Source organism: Syzygium oleosum, unplaced genomic scaffold (assembly GCF_021117445.2).
Source record: "Syzygium oleosum isolate NSW1041296 unplaced genomic scaffold, Sole_v2.1 Sole_v2.53, whole genome shotgun sequence".
Lineage (NCBI taxonomy): Eukaryota > Viridiplantae > Streptophyta > Magnoliopsida > Myrtales > Myrtaceae > Syzygium > Syzygium oleosum.
Window position 1 is genome coordinate 1482772 of NW_026607537.1, and position 22340 is coordinate 1505111.

The following is a 22340-nucleotide window of genomic DNA, read 5'->3' on the forward strand; positions in this document are numbered from 1 at the left end:
CGTTCAGAATGTTTACTATATTATTGGGCTGCGGATGTTCCTAGGCAGGTACAATAGTGACTCATTTTTATATTCTAGTGCACACTGTTCATCCGTGGTACGTGACTCTTTCTTGGACAGAGTTCGATGAGAAAATATTCAGTGCTACCTTAGCACCACGTAACCGTAATATGTGGCGTGCATGTTCCATTTAAAGTCCGACACGTGTCGTTTTAGCTGGAAAATAAAAATTTAAAAAGGCTTTCTTTTCTCTCCCTTCGCGAGCAAGAAAAGGACCGAGCAACAATAAATACCAAAAATTAAAATCCCGCTACAACTCTCTCTCTCCTCTTTTAAATTTTGCGGCTTTACCTGCTCCTCCTGAACGATAACAACGTAGAGTCTCTCCATCTCTATTTCTCCAGCACTTCGATCCCGAGTCCCCTCCCCCTCCGCCTCCGCCTCCGCCTCCGCCGTCGCCTCCAGAGCCCGGCTCTCTCTCTCTCTTCTCCCTCTAGCACTCCCCCACCGCCTCCGCCTCCGACGCCGACGCCGACGCCTTCTGCACTCTGAAAAGTCGCGCACCCTCCGACGCGACGCCTCCGACGCCGACGACGAAGGCCCACGGCCCTAGCCCTAGCTGACGCCGACGTCGACGACGAAGCCCGACGCCCTAGCCGCCGCCCTAGGCCTAGCCGACGCCGACGCCGACGTCGACGACGAAGCCCGACGCCCTAGCCGCCGCCCTAGGCCTAGCCGACGCCGACGCCGACGCCTCCGCCTCCGCCTCGACTCGCTTTGCACCTCTCGACGCCGACCCAAATATACTGTGCTGCGGTCAGATACTCGCCTTGTACACTATATGTCACATCTTCCTTTTGTTTAGTTCATCGATTTATGGTTTGGATTTTGAAGTTTGGGTTTTAGCTTTTTTGAAACTTTTCTTTTTTTTTTCACTTGATCGTCATTTCTTGTTTACCCCTCCTGGTGATGAGAATTTTGCCGTGATGTTATTAAGGTTTGGATGATATTCTTGCAATCAGTTTATGTTAATCTTATCTCGTTATTTGTTCGTGTTCCATATATTCCCGACTGCCTCCTGCTTCTGCTGATTTGATCAGTAACGACTTCATGCCTCGCTCTCTCGTAACAAGTGTTTGTTTTTTATTCTTTTGTTAGATCACGTCTCTGTCTTGCTAGTGAGGTCGTATCTGCGGAATTTATGTGACGTTCGAAGGCCCAATGCTGTTAAAATTCACGAGTCACCGGCGAATGTGAGGGTTTTGGTAACTAGAGGCTCTGTTGGCTCGCTGAGAAAATGCAAGGATAGGGAAGAAGCATCATGCGGTGGCCTACCTTGAATGAACTCAATAAGTTCAGCCGTGTTTTCGCATTCGTCGTGTCGCCGGCTTCATAATCATTCGATAGAGGATGGGTTGTGTATCAATTTTTTCTACCCATATCAGGGAGAACACAAAAGGCCCTTACTACTGCCTGATGAATTGCCTTTGCAAATTGAATCAATACAGAGTTACCACTACTTCTGCTCTTGCTAGCTAGGGGATATATTATTTCATTTCTATCAATTCCTTTTGAATTAGGGGGAATCTGTAACGTTTTTTCTGCTTGTTTTTGTCCTATTCTGGGCATCCATGTTGACGGTACTACTTAGATATAAGTTGAACAACCAGCGGCCTTTCAGAAAATAGATGCCACATGAATTTTGTGCTAGTTCATTCCCCATTCAATAGTTCATTTTCGGAGAAGCTCGACAAAAAGTCATTTTTTCTCAATAGGTTCATTGATCCGGTGGTGAATGGAGATTATCCAAGCATAATGAGAAGCTTGGTGAAGGACAGATTACCCACTTTCACTGCAGAGGAGAAGAAGCTGATGAAGGGGTCTTTCGACTTCATCGGTATCAATTACTATTCATCGACCTATGCTCAAAACGTCCCAGAAGATGAACGCAAAGTGCCAACTAGCTACTCTACCGAATTGTCCGTGAAGGAATCTAGTAAGATGAGCCATATCTTTACCATGCCAAGATCATGAAAGATGTATTTGGACGAGTAGATATGATAATATCCATCATTTTTAACCCACTTCTCTGATTTTCAGCAACCAAGAACAGCATACCAATTGGTGCAAAGGTACATATGCTTTTACAACCTCATTGCAGCACATGACAGTTGAACCTTATTACCAGAATAAACAAAACTTCATTTTCAGTCTGAAGGGATTGAGTGGATATATAGGTATCCAGATGGTCTGGTGCAAATTTTGGACTATATAAAGCGGAAGTACCAAAACCCAAAGATTTACATTACTGAGTACGGTAGGAGTCGCTTTTCTAGTGATATATCATCCAGATTATATAATTGGACCTCCCATATAGAAGTAACACATTTTACTCGGGAAACATGTTTTATTACAGGTGTCACTGAAGCAAAGGTAGAGGGCCGTCCACTGGCCAATGCACTGAATGATCCTCACAGGATTGATTGCTTGAAGCAGCATCTCGCACTTCTCCTTATAGCGATGAAATAAGTCCTCAACTCCATCACATTTGCGATCGTCACTACTTCGGTTATCTGCCACTGCAATGCAGCATCTTCTTAACCATGTGTTGGATTTGCTACACGTGTCAAAAGAGGGTGTGAGGAATATTTCTTTGCATTCACACCAAGGTATCTGCTATTCGTGATTGCATATGTGTGGCAAGTCGTGGCTTGATCCACTTTTACTACGGTGACTAGTTTAAACTCTTAATTTAGCTCTGCTAGAAGCCGACACCTAGTAACAACTTATCAAATTGATCAATTTGGGCAATGCAGGAACGGGGTGAATGTGCGAGGATACATTCACTGGTCACTAGCTGACAACTGGGAATGGGCGTCGGGCTTCGTACTACACTGACTATAAGGACAACCTCAAATGCATTCCTAAAGCATCTGCCAAGTGGTACAAGGCTTTTCTCCAAGATAACCGATGACCAACCATAACTGGCTGCTCTCAACTGTTGTCGCCTTTGTCTGAATATTCTGTTTTATCTTCTTATCATATAGTGAGCTGTACTATTGTTTATCAGAGTGATATCCTCTTTGGAAGTACACGTTACCATGAGGATTGTAATTTGTCGGACTAGTGCTATAATAATTTGAAGAGTTTCAATAATTCACCATTGCCACTGTAAGTGATTGCCCTCATTTAGTCTGGATGTATCATGTGGCATTGGGACTGCACAGATGAGATGATCTTTAAAGGGAATCGGCAGCAATTATGGGCAACTCAATCCCAATTAATGAAAAAAAAAAACCGAATTAATGATCATTTATTCCAAGGGATGACCCCAAAAATCTCAGAATGAATAAGAACACTACACATTCATCAGTTTGGCGAGTATATATTCAGATAACAAGCTAGACCGCCATTACCTAATATATTCATCTCAAAGTCAAACAGTGGTATTTCACAAAAAAGGCTCTCACGATTCAAGAAGCTCTCAATTGATTCACTAGACAAACTCGTGATTCTCTCTCCATCCATAACCTATCCCAGCCCCAACAACTGAATATTAATTAACTCGAAACGGAAAATCAGAAGAGTTCGCAAAGTATGGAGTCTATATTTCAAGGGAAGGAAGGCATAATCAAGCAAATCAAGACCTACTTTATTGTCATCGGTGCTTATCCAATCTGCCATTTACAGAAACGACCAAAGACGAGTAATTCTGTACTGAACTTTATTTCGGGATCATTAGAAAAATCCCTCAACAATTTGACGACAGCCGCCACATTCAATTATACAACAATGGAACCAGCAACTCAAAGGTTCATCCTGTAAAATTCAGCATAATTGTTGGAATTCTCAGGTGGGAGCACCATCTTCAAGAAGACAAAACCTTCTCAACCTCGACCGTCACATCCTTAGGAGGTTTTTCAGCATGAAGATTTGCAACTATTCCCTTTTTGGAGTAAGTAGTCAATCACCTGTATCCAAAGTGCACCAATTAGACAGCTAACTAAACTAAAAGAGAAACATGATTGGCTTAAACAAGCAAGGAGGAAATAAGTAATGAATGCCAGCTTGTGAAATGGATTGTCTCATAATTCATCCAACGTCTAACACATGAAATTGAAGAAGGCACTAGAAGGAAAACGTGTACGTACCGGTTCAATTTGCTTATGGATTTTGGCACCTGCTTTTCTAGCATCCTATCAAGCTGTCAAAGAAAAAACAGAGCAGCCCGTGAGAAAAATGAGACAATACAGGGAGTTGACGTATAAAAGACGACATATTTGATAAACCAAAGTACTAATACATAACCGTCTGCGCTTGCATGACGGTTCTTGGAAATCCATCAAGAATGAAACCTTTTTGGCATTAAGGTTTTTTCATTGCTTCATCTATAATGCCAACAACCAAGTCATCAGAAACGAGTTCTCCCTGGAAAGCAGTTTTGCACACCAAACTACATAACGTAAGACATCATAGAAACAAAAAGAGGACTCCAAGTGGAGAGGCCAAAATTAATGTAAAAGAAGTCATACCTTGTCCATAGCTTCTTTGGCTTTGAGACCAAGAGCGGTCTTTGCAGCAACAGCAGCTCTTAACATATCACCAGTAGCCAAGTGGCACAAGCAGTATTCATCCTTGATGATCGGTGATTGGGTACCTTTTCCAGATCCAGGAGGGCCTGCATTTTCTCAAGAAACAATATGCCAAAGCCTATCCATATTAATACCTAGACAATAGCTTGCATACTGACAGCCACTCAGATGAGCTTCAGCACCAATGAAACAAGAGGCTTTCAACATCTAAGAAGAACAACATTTGAGATTAATAAACAAAGGCCCCACACTTATAACTTGCGCTTCAGTACATCTATTTCTTTTTCTTCTTTGTTAGTGCCTACTGGCTATCTCAATAGCGAATCTCAGAAGCTGTCATAGAGATCAATAAAGGCATGACATTGTCTTTGAAAATGGAAGAGTGTATACAGAGAAGTAAACAAATATACACAATATATGAAGTTTCATGCATGCAGGCATGTGCAGAAATTTATGTGGCTTAAATCTCAAAAGCTCTAGGTATACATTCAATCAACATGACAAGAAGAGAGAAAGCTTAACAAATATGAGGAATCAGCGAGCACCAATCAACATTATCATATTATGACTAAATCTGAAGGCCTGACTCTTTAGTAGAAACAGAAATACTCACAACGCCTGATATGATCTTTCTAAATGTGAAGTGCGATTTTTGTAGAGAAACTATAAGATTAAAAGGTCCCTTTTAGATTGGTAAAAATTAAAAGAAAAAAACAAGGTATATGAAGCGTGAGTTCAATCAAGATACATTTAAGCTAGCAGACAATAACAAACCTTCTTTTCTCCCTCAGAAAGCCTTACAAGAATGCTATATTCAGGTACGCTTGACATTGATTCCAAGTATGTTAAAGCTTTAACACGATATTGGCTAGAGTTTTGTAGGAACATCTTGCATGAAAGAACGGAACTGACATGGCCAAGAAAGTGTTCGAGCACATCAATTTTTCAATGAGCTCTGTTTTATTTCGGTAGAGAGGCAAGAACCCTTGAACAATCATTCCCATGAATTGACCGTAATTGGGGACAAGTTCTCTGTGTAGAATATGTCTGCCGAAGCCCAATCTGATAGAATCACACTCATGAGTACTACAAATACAGAAGTGACTTCAGCCCATAAGACAATGAAGCACATAACTCTTTTCTTCCTTTCCGTTTACCAAGTTTGACTTCAAAAAAACATGAGATTGCACTCAAACAAGACCCTAACAGCGAATGATTATGAAGCCGGCGACACGACGAATGCGAAAACACGGCTGAACTTATTGAGTTCATTCAAGGTAGGCCACCGCATAATGCTTCTTCCCTATCGTTGCATTTTCTCAGCGAGCCAACAGAGCCTCTAGTTACCAAAACCCTCACATTCGCCGGTGACTCGTGAATTTTAACAGCATTGGGCCTTCAAACGTCACATAAATTCCGCAGATACGACCTCACTCGCAAGACAGAGACGTGATCTAACAAAAGAATAAAAAACAAACACTTGTTACGAGAGAGCGAGGCATGAAGTCGTTACTGATTAAATCAGAAGAAGCAGGAGGCAGTCGGGAATATATGGAACACGAACAAATAACGAGATAAGATTAACATAAACTGATTGCAAGAATATCATCCAAACCTTAATAACATCACGGCAAAATTCTCATCACCAGGAGGGGTAAACAAGAAATGACGATCAAGTGAAAAAAAAAAAAAAAGTTTCAAAAAAGCTAAAACCCAAACTTCAAAATCCAAACCACAAATCGATGAACTAAACAAAAGGAAGATGTGACATATAAATGTACAAGGCGAGTATCTGACCGCAGCACAGTATATTTGGGTCGGCGTCGAGAGGTGCAAAGCGAGTCGAGGCGGAGGCGGAGGCGGAGGGGGAGGGCGTCGGCGTCGGCTAGGCCTAGGGCGGCGGCTAGGGCGTCGGGCTTCGTCGTCGACGTCGGCGTCAGCTAGGGCTAGGGCCATGGGCCTTCGTCGTCGGCGTCGGAGGTCGCGTCGGAGGGAGCGCGACTTTTCAGAGTGCATTTTGATTTTCGTTCAAAGAGGGTATCGTGTTGCTTTGATTGTTTCTTGCTTTAATTGATATAGGCTTCGGATCATACACAGATGTTAGATTTTGGTTGTCGTGGGGTTACAGGTTCGGTATTGTTGCAGCTTCATGTTCCCTGCTCGGACGTCACATTGAGCATGATTCGAAACTGCATGATCCCTATTTGGTAATCTGATTTAGGTGAAAAACACTTGCTTATTGATCACCTCGGTATATGATACGACGCCCAGGGCTCTTCAAGTACCCGTGCACCGTGAGTCGAGCTTTAAGTGGCAACAATTTTATTCTTGTGACAAATGCTTTGTCTTTCTGGACAATTTTCACTCCAATGGTTTCGGTTGATTCCCAAGTTGAAAGCTGCTCATTTTGTCAAGCACCCAACAAATGGAGAGCTAGATTTGAGAAAATGGTACTGTCATACTCGACAGGAAGCGTCTTTAGAAAGTAACAAAACCAAATTCTATTTGAACTGGTAACGACATGCCACAAAACAGCATATATTGTCGTATTGACCGAGACAATTAAGCATCGTGTTCATGAATGACTTTCATGAAGTTAATTTCATCAATCTATAACCAAGAAATAGGGAGCTGAGGTCATCTCATGGAGCTTGGATTTTCCGGCAGTATGACAGAATCATCACGAATTCTTTGGCCAAGGTCCCGGCAGACGCGGTCACCCTCTTCAACGATGCCGCGGTCCGGAACCGTCTTCAGCTTCGCGGGGGCAACCTTCTTCACAGGGCGTCACCTTCGCAGAAGTCTGCACCGCCTTCGCCGCGGGCTTCAACTTCGGCTTCTCGGCCGCCTTTCTCTTCACACCCACCACAGCTGCTTTGGGCTTCCCGGCGGCAGCAGCAAGCCTTGGCTTGGGAGCTGCCGCCTTCGACCAAAAAGGAAAAAAAAAATTGCCCTCTCCCAACCTCGTCCCTAAGCTCGTTGTTGCTCACGAAAAACTGCGATAACCCGAAGCTCTTGTCGAGGGGCGGGTGACCGCCCCTCGGCCTCTGCCTCACTCCCTTAAGAGCGCGCGAGGGGCGGCGTTAATGTGCTTCGTCGGCGACGGCGGGGAACGGCCGCTTGACGAACGCCGGAGTAGAAACGAGCGGAGAAGCAAAATCTGATAGCCAAAAGAGAGATTCAAAATTTGAAAGCGCGTTTGCTGGAGAGGAAATATATTTGCTTTTCTTGTTCGTCTTCTGATGAGGAAAGGAAAGGACGGAGAGGAGAGGAGAGAGAATTGGAGAGCAGAGGGGGAGAGGGCGCGTAGGGCTAGCGTGCAGGGCTAGGAAAGAGGATGGAAATTATTTTTTGCGGAGAAAATCGTGGGCTGGCGAGTCGGCCCCACAAGCGCCACGTGGACCACGTGGCGCTTCCTGAGTGGTCCGGGACCACGCCTCCGTGGAGGTCCCGGACCACCCAATATTTTCTCGTTGGACACGGCACAATGCGTTTCCCGTTTTTGCGCATTTTCTGGGAATCCGTTTCAGACCCCAACCGCACAAGGCTCGAAGAGAGATCACTATTAACCAAGAACGATGCCTCCATCACTGGCTCTGCCTCGTGGCCGTGATCTGGCTCGAGACCATCGCTGGGACGAACACCAACTTCCCGGCATACTCCTCGCAGCTCAAGCAAGTCCTCTCCATCTCCCAGGTCCAGCTCAACAACCTCGCCTTCGCCTCCGACACGGGCAAGCTCTTGGGGTGGTTCTCGGGGATCGCTGCGGTGTACCTCCCGCTCTGGCTCGTCCTCCTGGTGGGCGCGTTGCTTGGGCTTGTCGGGAATGGCATCCAGTACCTCTTCGTGGCTGGCAAGGTCACCTCGGTCTCGTACCCCGGGATGTTTCTCCTCGCCGTCCTCGCCGGGAACAGCATCTGCTGGATCAACACGGTGTGCTACGTGGTCGCGATCGACAACTTCCCGCTCCACTGCCAGCTCGCCGTCGGGCTCACCACCAGCTACCAAGGGCTGAGCGCTAGTGTCTACACGGATATAGTTGACGCCGCACTCAACAAGCGCGGCGGGACTGGGGCTAGAGCTAAAGCATATCTGCTTCTCAATTCAGTCCTGCCAATGGCCGTGTCGCTAGTCACCGCGCCTTTTGTTCGGGTTGTCAATGCAGACGGTCCAGGGGCGGGCAAAAATGCGCACAGCAGGTTCATAATCCTATTCATCATAACGATCGCGACCGGAATTTACGCGGTGGTGAGCAGTATGGGGTCAGTGTCGGGAGCGTTACCGGCGGTGTACAATGCGATGGGGATGGGCATCTTCCTCCTGATCCCCATCATTATACCGCTCGCGGAATGCGTCAAGCACGTCCTAGCCCGCACCGAGAAGAGCGTACACGACGTGGTGACCGAGCAAGAGAACAGCGACCACGGCGGAGACGAGAGTGGCCTCAAGTCAGAGGCCCATCCCCAGGTTGGCGACCAAGAAGAGGCGGTTGTTGTGGTTCCCCCAAGTGAAGAAGTGGCAATTAATGGTGTCAGAGAGGAGGTTGGAGCCAGAGTGATGGTGAAGCGAGTCGAGTTCTGGCTCTACTTTTTCGTGTACCTGTTCGGGGCGACGCTCGGGCTCGTGTTCCTCAACAACCTGGGGCAGATTGCCGAGTCCCGGGGCAGCTCAAAGACGTCGTCGCTGGTCTCTCTCTCGTCATCGTTCGGGTTCTTCGGGCGGCTGATACCGTCTCTCTTCGACTACCTCTTCAAAAGGTAATCAGGACCGCCATCTCCCCTTTGTTAGTGTTTCAATTAGCGTTGTTAGATTGTCAACTGAGCGTGGGTGGAGTTCATCATCTAGTCCAGAGTTTGAAGTGGACGGACAACCATGGCATTTGCACGTAAATGTCTTGCTTGATCGGGTGTGGACTTTAAGTCTAGACTTCATGGCATTCAGCATTAATTGTCCTTATTTCCTAGCTAGTGAAAACACATGCAAACCAGGCCGCTCTGAAGGCAGGAGGGACTGAAGCCTGATAAGAGAAGAGATTTCTACAAGAGATGTTAGGCACGTTCTCCATAAGAGATTTCTATGCATACGAAGATAAGATATTGTTCAGTGCATGTCGATAATAAGAACCTGTTTTCACGTATGTGCTTGTATCGGATGACATAATATTACATTACTCGAAGAAATTCGCCGTATGAATTATCGCTTTTCTTGCATTTTTGTCCGTCCATTTTTTGGTGAAAAGTTGGCTCTTTTGTTCCAATGTTGGAGCGAGGATCAATGTCTGTTACATTTGAACGGACACAAAAGCTTTTGGGACAACGTTCTTTAACGTCCTGAGACTTTAAGTCATGGTCCAAAAGCTAAATCATAAAGTGAACATTTTTCTTTTTCTTATTGTTTCAGCAGAAAGTACGTGGTGTCGAGACCGGCATCAATGGCGGTACTGATGGCACCGATGGTCGGTGCCTACTTCCTGCTCCTCAGCCCTGCCACGGCAGCGCTCTACGTGAGCACCGCCATCATCGGCGTCTGCACTGGGGCCATCACGTCCATCTCCGTGGCGACCACCCCCGAGCTCTTCGGGACCAAGAACTTCGGCGTGAACCACAACATCCTTGTCACCAACATCCCGATCGGGTCCTTCATCTTCGGATACGCCGCGGCGCTGCTCTACCACCCCCGAGCTCTCCACGCTAAAGTATCTCCGAAGAACCCGAACGATGACGAGAGAGAGACCAGCGACGACGTCTTTGAGCTGCCCCGGGACTCGGCAATCTGCCCCAGGTTGTTGAGGAACACGAGCCCGAGCGTCGCCCCGAACAGGTACACGAAAAAGTAGAGCCAGAACTCGACTCGCTTCACCATCACTCTGGCTCCAACCTCCTCTCTGACACCATTAATTGCCACTTCTTCACTTGGGGGAACCACAACAACCCCCAACAACCGCCTCTTCTTGGTCGCCAACCTGGGGATGGGCCTCTGACTTGAGGCCACTCTCGTCTCCGCCGTGGTCGCTGTTCTCTTGCTCGGTCACCACGTCGTGTACGCTCTTCTCGGTGCGGGCTAGGACGTGCTTGACGCATTCCGCGAGCGGTATAATGATGGGGATCAGGAGGAAGATGCCCATCCCCATCGCATTGTACACCGCCGGTAACGCTCCCGACACTGACCCCATACTGCTCACCACCGCGTAAATTCCGGTCGCGATCGTTATGATGAATAGGATTATGAACCTGCTGTGCGCATTTTTGCCCGCCCCTGGACCGTCTGCATTGACAACCCGAACAAAAGGCGCGGTGACTAGCGACACGGCCATTGGCAGGACTGAATTGAGAAGCAGATATGCTTTAGCTCTAGCCCAGTCCCGCCGCGCTTGTTGAGTGCGGCGTCAACTATATCCGTGTAGACACTAGCGCTCAGCCCTTGGTAGCTGGTGGTGAGCCCGACGGCGAGCTGGCGGTGGAGCGGGAAGTTGTCGATCGCGACCACGTAGCACACCATGTTGATCCAGCAGATGCTGTTCCCGGCGAGGACGGCAAGGAGAAACATCCCGGGGTACGAGACCAAGGTGACCTTGCCAGCCACGAAGAGGTACTGGATGCCGTTCCCGACAAGCCCAAGCAACGCGCCCACCAGGAGGACGAGCCAGAGCGGGAGGTACACCGCAGCGATCCCCGAGAACCACCCCGAGAGCTTGTTGAGCTGGACCTGGGAGATGGAGAGGACTTGCTTGAGCTGCGAGGAGTATGCCGGGAAGTTGGTGTTCGTCCCAGCGATGGTCTGGAGCCAGATCACGGCCACGAGGCAGAGCCACTGGGCCAGTGATGGAGGCATCGTTCTTGGTTGATATTTGCTCCAACTATTGCGCGCAGGTCCTCCTTTTATAACATTGGGCAGCGACGAGAACAGAAACAGACTGAAAAAACTAAAGGACAGAGGAAAGATCGACGACGGCGAGGATTACGTACAAGGTTTATAAGGTGGGAGATGGAGGTTGGGGAGGAACAAGCAGAGAGGGATGTAGCGAGAGACCGACGATGTGTCTTATGGACATGTGGCTCTGCCGAAGACAATGTGATCACGCGAAGGCCATCACCTTTGAGCCCCATTAATGGTTCCCTGAGGTGGGTGTGTACCAAGTCCAACAAGGGCTTATATAGTGATCTCTCTTCGAGCCTTGTGCGGTTGGGGTCTGAAACGGATTCCCAGAAAATGCGGAAAAACGGGAAACGCATTGTGCCGTGTCCAACAGGGGCTTATATAGTGATCTCTCTTCGGTCCCTGTGCGGTTGGAGAAAATATTGCGTGAGACAATAAAATATTGCGTGAGTGAGATATTCCACAACAGCTAAATACTGCGTGATGATAAGATTTCTCTATTAGAAAATATTGTTAGAGATATTATTAGATATTATGGATATGATTTGATATTTCGTTATGCTGTAAGATAAATAATTTTATTTCCTAGGCATATTGTTCATGTATAGATATCATCCTCTAATAACGTGTAAAGCTAAGCCAATTAAATAAAGATATAACCTTCAGATTCTCCGTCCCTCTCTTTTGAAGATCCTAGAATATTTGCAGTGGGAAGTGCAGTGCTTCCTTATATTGCCTATTGGTGAAGGGTCTTCGAAATTGCTTCTAATCAAACTTGAAATTCTTTGCAATAGAAAAAGAAAATAAATTGCCAAGTGGTAACATTGAACTCGTCATCGCATCCATATAGAAAGAGTCAAGCAAATGCCTACGTTGATGGTCATTCGACATTGATAAATTTCATACTTTTATTATGCTAAAAGCCAGCATATGACGGTGAGATACTATTTTTACATGTAATTACTAACTTCCAATGATGGGGCTTTCTTGCTTAATATCGAATCTGGTTAATTACTGTACTAAAAGCGGCCTACATTGGTAAATTACTTATTTGATGCGGTTTGGTCATTATTGCTCTGAGCCTTGATAAAAGACGCTAATGTTTTTAGTCATGACCTATTCACATCAATATCCATGCAAAATACCTATGTTTATTCTTAAAATTGGTGATTGTAAATGCATGAACCGTGCTCTATTGATCTTGCTGAATCTTCTTCTGCAGAGGATTCATTTGCTTTAGTTCTTCATAAGACCCCAAAAAACAGAAATAATATAAAGAAATGAAAGGGGTTGTGGCCGAGACCTGTTTTTAATAGATACACCAAGCTTTTGCTTGGAACTTTCATAAATCTTTCAACAAATTTCTTCTAGTTAAGGTGATGAAGATGGAGAACGAGATGGGAATGTTGCTCATGGCAACTTCTTGATTTGAGGTGAACTTAGCAAGCTCTTAGTCTTACTTTACATGTCAGTTTTGGACTTCAAGATTAAGATGTTGTCTCTTGAATTTATGTGTTAGGTTGTGAAAATTTGAGGTGAGAGTTGAACTCATATGACATTTAAGAGCAATTAGAACACTGCCTTTGGTTGGTGGATATTCTCGAGAGACACAGAGGAGAAAGAGGGGGAAAAAAAGGGAGAACGCCATTCTTCACCGAAGGGGAAATGACTTCCTGCCTATTTCCAATTCTCGATTGAATTAGTCTTTGGGCAACTTCAAATATCAACGTCCGAGAAATATAAAACTATTGTCAATGGGGGATATCCAGATAATCAATGTCAGTGGTTGAAGACTAATCACTAAAGCTTCCTTATTTTGAGACATTACACATGATGAGATTTGGCTTATACGAAACAATGCTCAAAAAGCACGTCATCTTTGTCCAGGAGTGAGAATCGAAGTGGCAATCAAACCAAAGATATAACTTATATAAGCTCAGCATCTTTACACAATGTATAGTGTGAAGACAGCCTGAAAAGCACATCAGAAAACCCTCCAAGGTCGCCAACAACTCAGTCGCGCATGATAGGTCACATGATATCGACAAAGTAGAAGCGCTAATTTACAATGGAAGACACGAGCTTCACTAGGAATCGAAGATAAAAGAGACAAAGGGCTAATAACAAAATCATTTCTCTATCCCTTTCTGTAGATACTGTATTTGGTGATATCCTGCAGTAGTCTATTTGTTATACACGTCTGTGTAGATGCGGACCATGAAATTAGCTGCCTCACGCTCGCTCATTTCAGGATAAAATCTCCTTCGCAGATTGCCAATGGAGCCACCCCGGTTCAAACAAGGCAAGATAGCCCTTCACACACAATCTAAAAGAAAGAAGACAAATGTCAAGTTTTGATATGATGACTGATTAATAAACAAGGGAATTCATTAAGCTAACTATAAGCATAGTAAACACGGGGAGCCCTCGTCACTTGACCAAAGTAAAAATGGTAAGGGACAATAAAAGTTCCAATAATAATAGATTATGGTTGACATTTTGTGTTTTCTTGCATCAACTTTTAAGTATAACACATACTCGTCAACCCAAACAAAAGGGAGAAGCAAGAAATATAGAATCCCACTTTACTACCTAGGGCTAGAAATTAGGTGGAAGAATGAACCTTTGAGCGTTAGGGTTTCACACTAGTATGGTCCCTTTCAAGAGTAAAGATCTTGATATACGTATTAGCAGTTACATCGTCGTCGCATACCTAAGCTAAAGATCTAAAATCCATCCATGTCTGAGTATTAGGCCTCCTACCCAATCCCGAAAACACATAGACTGCGTATACGCTTTAGTGTGGTGTCGAATGACTTTACCGCTTATTGGTCTTTGTTTTCTCTATCATCAGTCTTTCTCTTTTACATAAACCATATCCATCTGAATCAAAATCAATCGTAACAGTGACCCCACTTCCCTGCCTCAAGCCTTGCTATGTGCATGTGTTTTGATGTTTCAATAGTCAGGAACCCATGTCCATAGTAGGGTTTCTGAAATAGAGTTAGGAATGGCAATTCCTAAAGCGATACAATAAAACACACGAATTAGCATGTCGAGTTAATTTTAGACGTGTTTATGTCAAAATAATGACAACCTACCTAACACAATCCTCAAACAAGTTATGTTCTAACTGGATTTGAATAACCAAAAATGGACCCATGTTGGCAGACCAAATAAGTCGCGTCCACTATAAATGAGCCGAAAAACTCGAGGCAGGTAACACATGACTCATCCTATATTAGCCAAGGTCGAGCTTGCTGATGCATGACTTGTGTAGGTTTGTACTCCGGTACTTAACCATTGCCCATTATCTTTTCACTTCAAGCTGTAACTCTCTTCTGCAGCTGTAGCAACTCAAAACGTGAGCTTCTATGTCACTTCTTTTTCAATCCCCCTGATGACATGATTTGCCCCCTCTATTCCTCCCCATTCTTTTTTGTCGGATCACGCAGCACTAGCAGGTCTGTTTGGGTTTTCTAATCAAGGATATGCTTTTGCAACACAAACTGACCTTTTTTCCTATGAGCAAATTAATATACTCAGGATATCATGTTCAGATCATTATTACCTGACTCCTGTAAATTAATAGTCATATATTACCTCTATTATTCTTTGCTTTTCCTCATTGGGCTGCACATCCTCAGAGGAGAATCTGTTTATGGAGGTTGAGGTCGAGGTTCTCGTGAGCTTGCAGTCCTAAAGGAATTTAATGCTTTAAGTGTAGTTTAGTTGTAGTTGTAGTTGCAGTTGTATACAGTCTGGTTGTAGTTCGGCTTTCCTATGTCATGAAATCTATGACAAATTTATGTGCACTCACAAGAGCATTAAAAGAGATCCCTTCACGACGTTGATCCGGTTTAGTAAGACTTTGCAATCAATTTCAAATTGAATTCATGAATGACCTGGATTTAGATAGTGATTTTGCCTGTCACCTTTCCTTTAAGTTGATAATTATTGTGCCTAAGTTCGAAATCCAGCTTGAGATCAATATTCACAGAAAACCCGAGAACAGTTGGATCAATCTCAAGCATGCCGAAAATCATTTGAAGTTTGAGTTAAAGCAAATATACTGATACTAGGTCAAGCTAGAGTTGACTTCTAAATTATGATTATCATGGTCCAGTTACGCCCCTAAGGGCAATGTCCCACGATGTTCCACGCTGGCTAACTGATGTAACTACACCGACAAGATGGCTCCCTCGCTCCGAGAAAACTTGCTTTTAAGTCATCTCATGCTTAGGATTCGAGAAATGTAAGTCCAATGTAGACGATGTTTAACACTGACTTGCAACGTATTTAAGGTCTGATTGTAGCTTATTTTCAGTAAGAAAACTTCACAAACCTGAATCAGCTGAGGTTCTTCTACCTTCAAATGAGGGTTTGTCCAGAATCTTGAGACTAAGGACAACGCAATACGAGGATCCACAGAGAAGGCAGTTCTTGCATATTCAATCCCTCAATCAGAGCTCACCTTGAGCCGAAAACCACCTTCCCTGAAATTAAGTGCAAACATGGCTATAGTGAGAAAAAAATCCGACTGCATGCAACATTACTATAAACATATGCAAAATATGGATTAACTAAAGAAAACCAGAGGAATACTTTGAGTCGGTGGGCTGCGCCCAAACTTCAAGCCTTTCAGTCTCATCTCATGCTGAGATAAAATCAGAAGGAGCTGCTTCCTCTTCGCTCTTCCAACAACGTAATTCTCCATGGCACCCCCAGACACGATGATATTTGTTATTCTGGATGCTCTATAATTTTCAGATCACCACCCAACTCCAAAAATAGGAAATAGGGAACAGCATAAAAATTGCGTTGGACCAATTGTCAAGATTCTCCACAGTGTTAATAAGAGTAACTTACCTCATCGAATTAAGAGTTCCCATTTTCACGTGCCGATTCCGTTAAGTCAGATTGAGGAGAATCTACTCGCTCATTATGTAAGTAGTTAACAAATATGGATACAGAGAGCCTCACTCTGGGCAAAATTCATATCCTTCATTTCGTACCATTCAGGCTCATGAGCAAACCATCCCAAAGGAGCCCTAGAAGAAATAACAAGGTCCACTTTCTACTCCAACTTGAGAAGATGTACTCAAAGAAGAAAAACCAACCCAATTAGGCAAACCATGCACCGATTAATATATATAGTTTTCATCTATACGTATGTATATACGTAGATAGACCCACATACTTACGCCTCTGGGTAAAACCATAGAAAATCACAGGTCATATTATCACAATGCTCAAGCAAAGGACATGAATAAAAACCTCCACTAACCCTTAAGTCAAACTCACGTAAGACATCATCTTCAAAAGTAGACATTCATGTAGAAGTACAGATGCATCACGGATGCACATCAGCGTATGGCATGTCAGGGACCTCTCTCCATCAATGCAGCCACACAACCGCACATAAAGGAAGGAATGGAAGGAACTCCTTCAGAGAGTAATTTGAGGTAGAGACTAGAATGTCCTACCTTATACGGCACAGCTTAAAAATCCTGTTTCAATTTAATAAAGAAAATATCAAGGTAGAGGAAAATTTGTTCACCTGAAAATCCGGTCTTCTAATAATTTAAGTCCTTCTCTAAACTTAAATAGATTACCATGAGGCTAGCAAGGGCAGAACTTGAGCCCAAGGAGCATGACATTGAAGAAAATACCAGTGGCAGCAGGATGTCATTTAATGTTGTGAATTATGGTCTTCTCGGTGAATTCTGTGCTTATGATGGTAGTTAAGATTAATTATAGAGATGAGCAAGTAAAGATACAAATGGCTTCGCGGACATGTAGAAGAAATGTGTTAAATATGTCTTGAATTTTATGTTCTCGGTCCAGTTCAACACCCAACCCGACATATTTTTGTGCGATCCGAAAATTGAGATTTAGTTCGCGACGCGGAGAGTTGGGCCGATAGGCCCAACTCGTAGCAAGTGAACAAATCTCTATGGCGGTCCGCCCGAGCTGGAGCAACAAACAAATGTCTTGGGGGGGTTCGGGGGCGTAGCCCCCGAGGAAATTTTTTTAGGAGCACTATGTATACCGCGGCTAGGTTTTCTCATTGAGGTATAGAGAGAATTTTGTTTTTGAGAGCTTTGTGAGCCGTGAGCTTTTGTCGTTGTTTTCGACTTCTGAAAACTGTACTCTCTTTGATTATAGTGGAATTTTGTCTTGCCTCGCCCGTGGACGTAGATCACGTTGTGATCGAACCACGTAAATCCCTGTGTTTTGTGTTTGTTCTTCCGCATCTGTTTGCGACAAAATGAAAGTTTAGGCTGCGAATGATAACCATTCTGTTTCAGAAATCAATTTCTGGCCAGAAATTGATTTTTCTATTTCTGTTTCTGGAGGAGTTTCTAAGCTAAAAAACATGTTTGATAACGACACAAAATTTCTATTTCAGAAACAGAACTTTGTTTGATAACGGCACAAAATTTCTCCTTCTCATGTGGCCGGCGAGTGGACGGCGGGCGGCGGATAATCGCTTCATTTCTTTTAGAAATAGAATAAAAAAATTAGAAAATCTGGAAAATTCCTAAAAATCTAAAAAAAATTCAGAAAACCCATAAAATTTTCCAGAAAATAAAAAAAAGTCAGATTTCGGGAAAATAGGAAATTTGTTCCATTTTTTCAAAAAAATAAAAAATTTCAAAACTTCAAGAATGGCTTAGAATACTGTGCCACCCACTTTGAGTGAAATTTAAATTTTTGAAGTGCCCAAAAAAATCAAAAATAAAAAATTTCAAAACTTCAAGAATGGCTTAGAATACCGTGGCCACCCACTTTGAGTGAAATTTAAATTTTTTATTTTTTTAATTTTTTGGCACCTCAAAAAATTTAAATTTCACTTAAAATGGGTGGCCACAAGTATTCTAAGTGATTCTGTGAAGTTTTAAATTTTTTGGTTTTTTTTTTGGGCACCTCAAAAAATTTAAATTTTACGCAAAGTGGGTGGCCACAGGTATTCTAAGCCATTCTGTGAAGTTTTTAAATTTTTTATTTTTAAATTTTTTTGGGCACCTTAAAATATTTAAATTTTACACAAAGTGGGTAGCCACAGATATTCTAAGTCATTATGTGAAGTTTTGAAATTTTTGATTTTTGGATTTTTTTGGGCACCTCAAAAAATTTAAATTTCACACAAAATGGGTGGCCACATATATTCTAAGCCATTATGTAAAGTTTTGAAATTTTTGATTTTATTTTTATTTTTTAGGCACTTCAAAAATTTAAATTTCATTCAAAGTGAGTGGCCACAAGTATTCTAAGCCATTCGTGAAGTTTTGAAATTTTTTTATTTTTTTGGAAAAAATGAACAAATTTCCTATTTTCCCGAAATCGACTTTTTTTATTTTCTAGAAATTTTCATGAATTTTTCTGGAATTTTTCAATTTTTAAGGATTTTTGGAAATTTTTTTGGCCGGCGGGAGGCGGGCTGGCGGCCGATGGTGGTGGGAGGTGGCCGGTGGTGGCGGAGGTGGCCGGTGGTCGGCGGCCGGCGGTGGTGGGAGCGGCGATGGCGAGAGACGGTGGCCGGCGGCGGCCCGAAGGGTAGCGGCGGTCGGTGGGGGCGGCGGCGATGAGCGGCGGGTGAGCGACCGACTAGTAGTGAGGGAAAGTTATGAGAAGAACAAAAAAATTTTGTTTCTCATTTACATTGAAATAGAGAAGCTAAAAATTTTAACTTCGATTTCTCTTTCAAATCTATTTACGGAACAAAATTTGTTCCGAAATAGAAATTAAAATTGCGTTACCAAACGGATTGCTTTCCAAACCTATTTCTAGGAGCAGAAATAGAGAAAGCAGAATGGTTATCATTCGCAGCCTTAAAGTCCAGATTACTTAGCTCAACTGATAACAATCTGCAACAGTTCTCTATTCACAAGAAATGGAGTTCTTTCAATTCTAGATGAACAATAGTTAATATAGATAGTACAAATGATAGTTTTGTATTATTATGGAACTTCTACGATATAATTACTTACGCGAATACATAGTATCATTCTTCATCAGCAGCCGATATAATATCAATTTGAAAATCAATTTGAAAAGGTTAAGCGCGCAACACTTCTCGATTAAGCTTTGTAGAACACTTGCATGATAGATATCCTGTCATACTATTTGTTTCATTGATTGCACAAATGTTTCTTCTCACAAGCACCAAAACTATGTTCATGTTCGCCTGGAGTTCCACTTGGCTCGACTTGACTCTCCCAAACTCAAACTTGCTTAGGAAGGAAATGTGCCGAATCCCTCATGTGATGGCGAGCTTGGGCCTGGGCAAGGTTTACTAGCCTCATGTTGGGCCGGATCCTGCTCTGCCTTACCGTCAGAGCTTAATAACTGTGACCCGGCTTGGCCCGTTCATTGATTTGGTCTAGCATGGTCTATACAGATAAGAGGGCTCTAGTTAAGACATTGATAAATTGATTCATAATGGCCCTGAATTTGTTCAAATGCGAGCATAAGCAGTGATCATTTGTAGTATATGATGGAGATTGGCCCCCAAAGACATCTTTTATATGCTTTTAGTGAAGTTGCACCAACACTGGACCGAGCTCGTGTAGATCGGAGAAAGGACATGGCAACCGAATCTTCAAAACTGACATCTCCACATAAGCATATGAAACAACCTCTTTGGACAGACAACAAACAAAGAGCAATGACTTCTTAAAAAGGACATGATTTTACAAAGCACATTCATAAATATATAGATTCACAGCAGCACATAGGACTAGTTACACCCATCAGGAAAAAAAAAAGAAATCATAATACCCAGCAAGAAAGCACCGATCAAAACATGCAAACGCCAGAAAGGCGCCCTCGAGCAATTTCGTGCCTATCACTTAACATGACGCCCCTAGTTCTTCACAGTGGTCACATGCTTCAACAGCATCTACACGACGTCCTGAGATATTCTTGTGGCCTCTGTCTTCAGGTGTGCAACCGTCGCTTCCGTTTGTTGCTCGAGCCGCTTGACATTAGCGCCAGAATCTCCACTACTGTGCTTGATTGGCACCACATGGAAATGGAGACAGACTCATTAACCAGTACGAACCAGCCAAGTCCAAGCAATTATAAAGAGAAGACAGTAAAAGCTCCTAAATTTAAAGATGATAAAATTCTGAAATTTAATTCATGCTGCATTACGATGGTTGTAATGTGCTTCGGCAAAGCTGCAGAGCTTGTCAAACTAAGACTTTATATACGCTGATTTGAACAAGTGCAGGGCATGAGATCTGCGCAAGCATGAGTACACAAGCAGCGGTTCACCGCTATTATTTGGTTCCAACAGACATTCCTTTATCCTAAATTTTCATGACCCAAGAAAGCAACTTGAAGTTCCCTCCAAGACAACAACACTAAGTGCTTAACAAGTTCTAGTGAACAGATTCCGCAAAATCAACCTAACTACTGCTCTCATCAGTAAATATTATCGCAATCCCATCTTTTATTGATGCATGTTTACATAAGTACTGTACATCCAGAGTCCTTGTGGTCACAGAATGGTCATAAGATAGAACCACATGACTACCATCATAAATTTATCAAGTACAAAGACTCGCTGAATTTGAAGAAAGCAACCAATCGCAATTGAGCTTCGCTTTTCAAGTATTACAGAGCTGCAAAGCTTTGTCATTTTGAACTTCCAATTACATGCATTTTTCCTTCACAAACGGAAATACCATATTAGGATACTAGATGGAGTCAAAACGACTATATTTTCCTATTCTTACCTCTGCAACCTTTCTCTGAAACTCACCCTCCATTTGAGCACGAAATGCAATGATCTCCTTCTCTGCCTCTTCTTTGGCTTGCCTTAGCCAAGCCATTTTCGCTGTAAAGAACCAGTTGAGAATCTATTTATACCAATCCAGCAACAAGCAATTTACTAGAAGCAAGTAACAGCTTATGAAGTGATGTTATATGTTCATTATGTTAAACCAAAGTCCAGTGCACAATAGTAAGTAACATTCAAAATATACTAATACTAGTTTTACTGCTCCACAGACAATCATGGTGTGGCACTGGGGAATTGTACCCGGGTACTGTCACCTCACTCGGATGTAAGGACACGTGCGCTTCATCCTTTTTCCATCGTTAGTTTTTTTTTTTTCCTTTTAAGTTTTCTGCAAGAAAACACAGGCCAAGGCCAAATGAATCATACAAGGAGCGTTCAACAAAAAAAAAAAATGAATCATACAAGGACTGGAGATGCTTAATCCCACAGGGTTGACTACGTGTTTAACAACGAGTTGGTGAGTGTGAATTAAGAGCACAAGATAGGTTTGAATCCTCACACCACAAAGTCACAAAATTCCATATTTGGGCCACCACTTGGGATTTGCTTGTGTTTCCCCTTGTCCAAGAGGTTAGTGGGGCATTTTTTGGCCCAATGGTTTACCTACCTAAAATAGGCTTCCTCTTTATAAAGAAAGGGATTAGATGTGTCTATAATTAGTCTTTTATCTGGTTAACCATGATATATCTTATCCTGCCATCTCCTATTAGGTTCACTCTCAAGATCTTAACGACCATACACAACCTTAGAGTACTAATTCTCCAGAGAGAACAACTAATACTGAGATCATGCTAGTTAAGACTAAAGTAAATGCACTGGTATAAGTCTGTGATAGATGGTAGATCTAACGTGTAATAATAGTATGGAGACAAACTCCATTCCAGTAAACAAATGGAAATGGTATGAAACTAATAAACCAATAAGTAGATTTAGAGACATGTTACCCTCTCTGACAGCATTGGCAATGCACTATGCCTCTTGTTCTGCAGCAAGCAGCTATTGAATTCCATTTTGTTGTCCCCTGTTGGCTTCCACAGGTGCTGACGTCTTCACGAAAAGTA

General features: G+C 43.2%; 2 protein-coding genes and 2 pseudogenes across 5 annotated transcripts; 2 read left to right on the forward strand and 2 right to left on the reverse strand.

The window, feature by feature from the left end:
* The first annotated feature begins 360 nt into the window (after positions 1-360).
* LOC115667642 (furostanol glycoside 26-O-beta-glucosidase-like) lies at positions 361-3156 on the forward strand. Of its 4 annotated transcripts, none has more exons than XM_056307410.1 (6): positions 361-816; positions 1159-1996; positions 2101-2132; positions 2212-2317; positions 2417-2495; positions 2936-3156. In XM_056307410.1, the coding sequence occupies exons 2-6, from the start codon at positions 1696-1698 to the stop codon at positions 2982-2984; spliced, it is 567 nt and encodes a 188-aa protein (XP_056163385.1). In that variant the 5' UTR covers positions 361-816; positions 1159-1695; the 3' UTR covers positions 2985-3156. The 4 variants fall into 4 exon arrangements, with proteins under 4 accessions (XP_056163385.1, XP_056163386.1, XP_056163388.1 ...); XM_056307413.1 differs by having other exon boundaries at positions 364-816; positions 1776-1996; XM_056307412.1 differs by lacking the exon at positions 2936-3156 and adding an exon at positions 2817-2891 and having other exon boundaries at positions 364-816; positions 2417-2636.
* Positions 3157-3593: 437 nt separating this feature from the next.
* LOC115667641 (adenylate kinase 4-like) lies at positions 3594-5423 on the reverse strand (annotated as a pseudogene).
* A 1538-nt stretch (positions 5424-6961) lies between these two features.
* Positions 6962-10260, forward strand: LOC130134612 (protein NUCLEAR FUSION DEFECTIVE 4-like; the record flags this gene model as incomplete). The annotated part of the gene is made up of 4 exons (XM_056307425.1): positions 6962-7042; positions 7260-7393; positions 8123-9349; positions 9993-10260. Coding segments are annotated over exons 1-4 (1710 nt in total), but the record flags the coding sequence as incomplete, so codon positions are not given.
* LOC115666628 (protein NUCLEAR FUSION DEFECTIVE 4-like) lies at positions 10260-11471 on the reverse strand (annotated as a pseudogene).
* Between the last annotated feature and the right edge of the window lie 10869 nt (positions 11472-22340).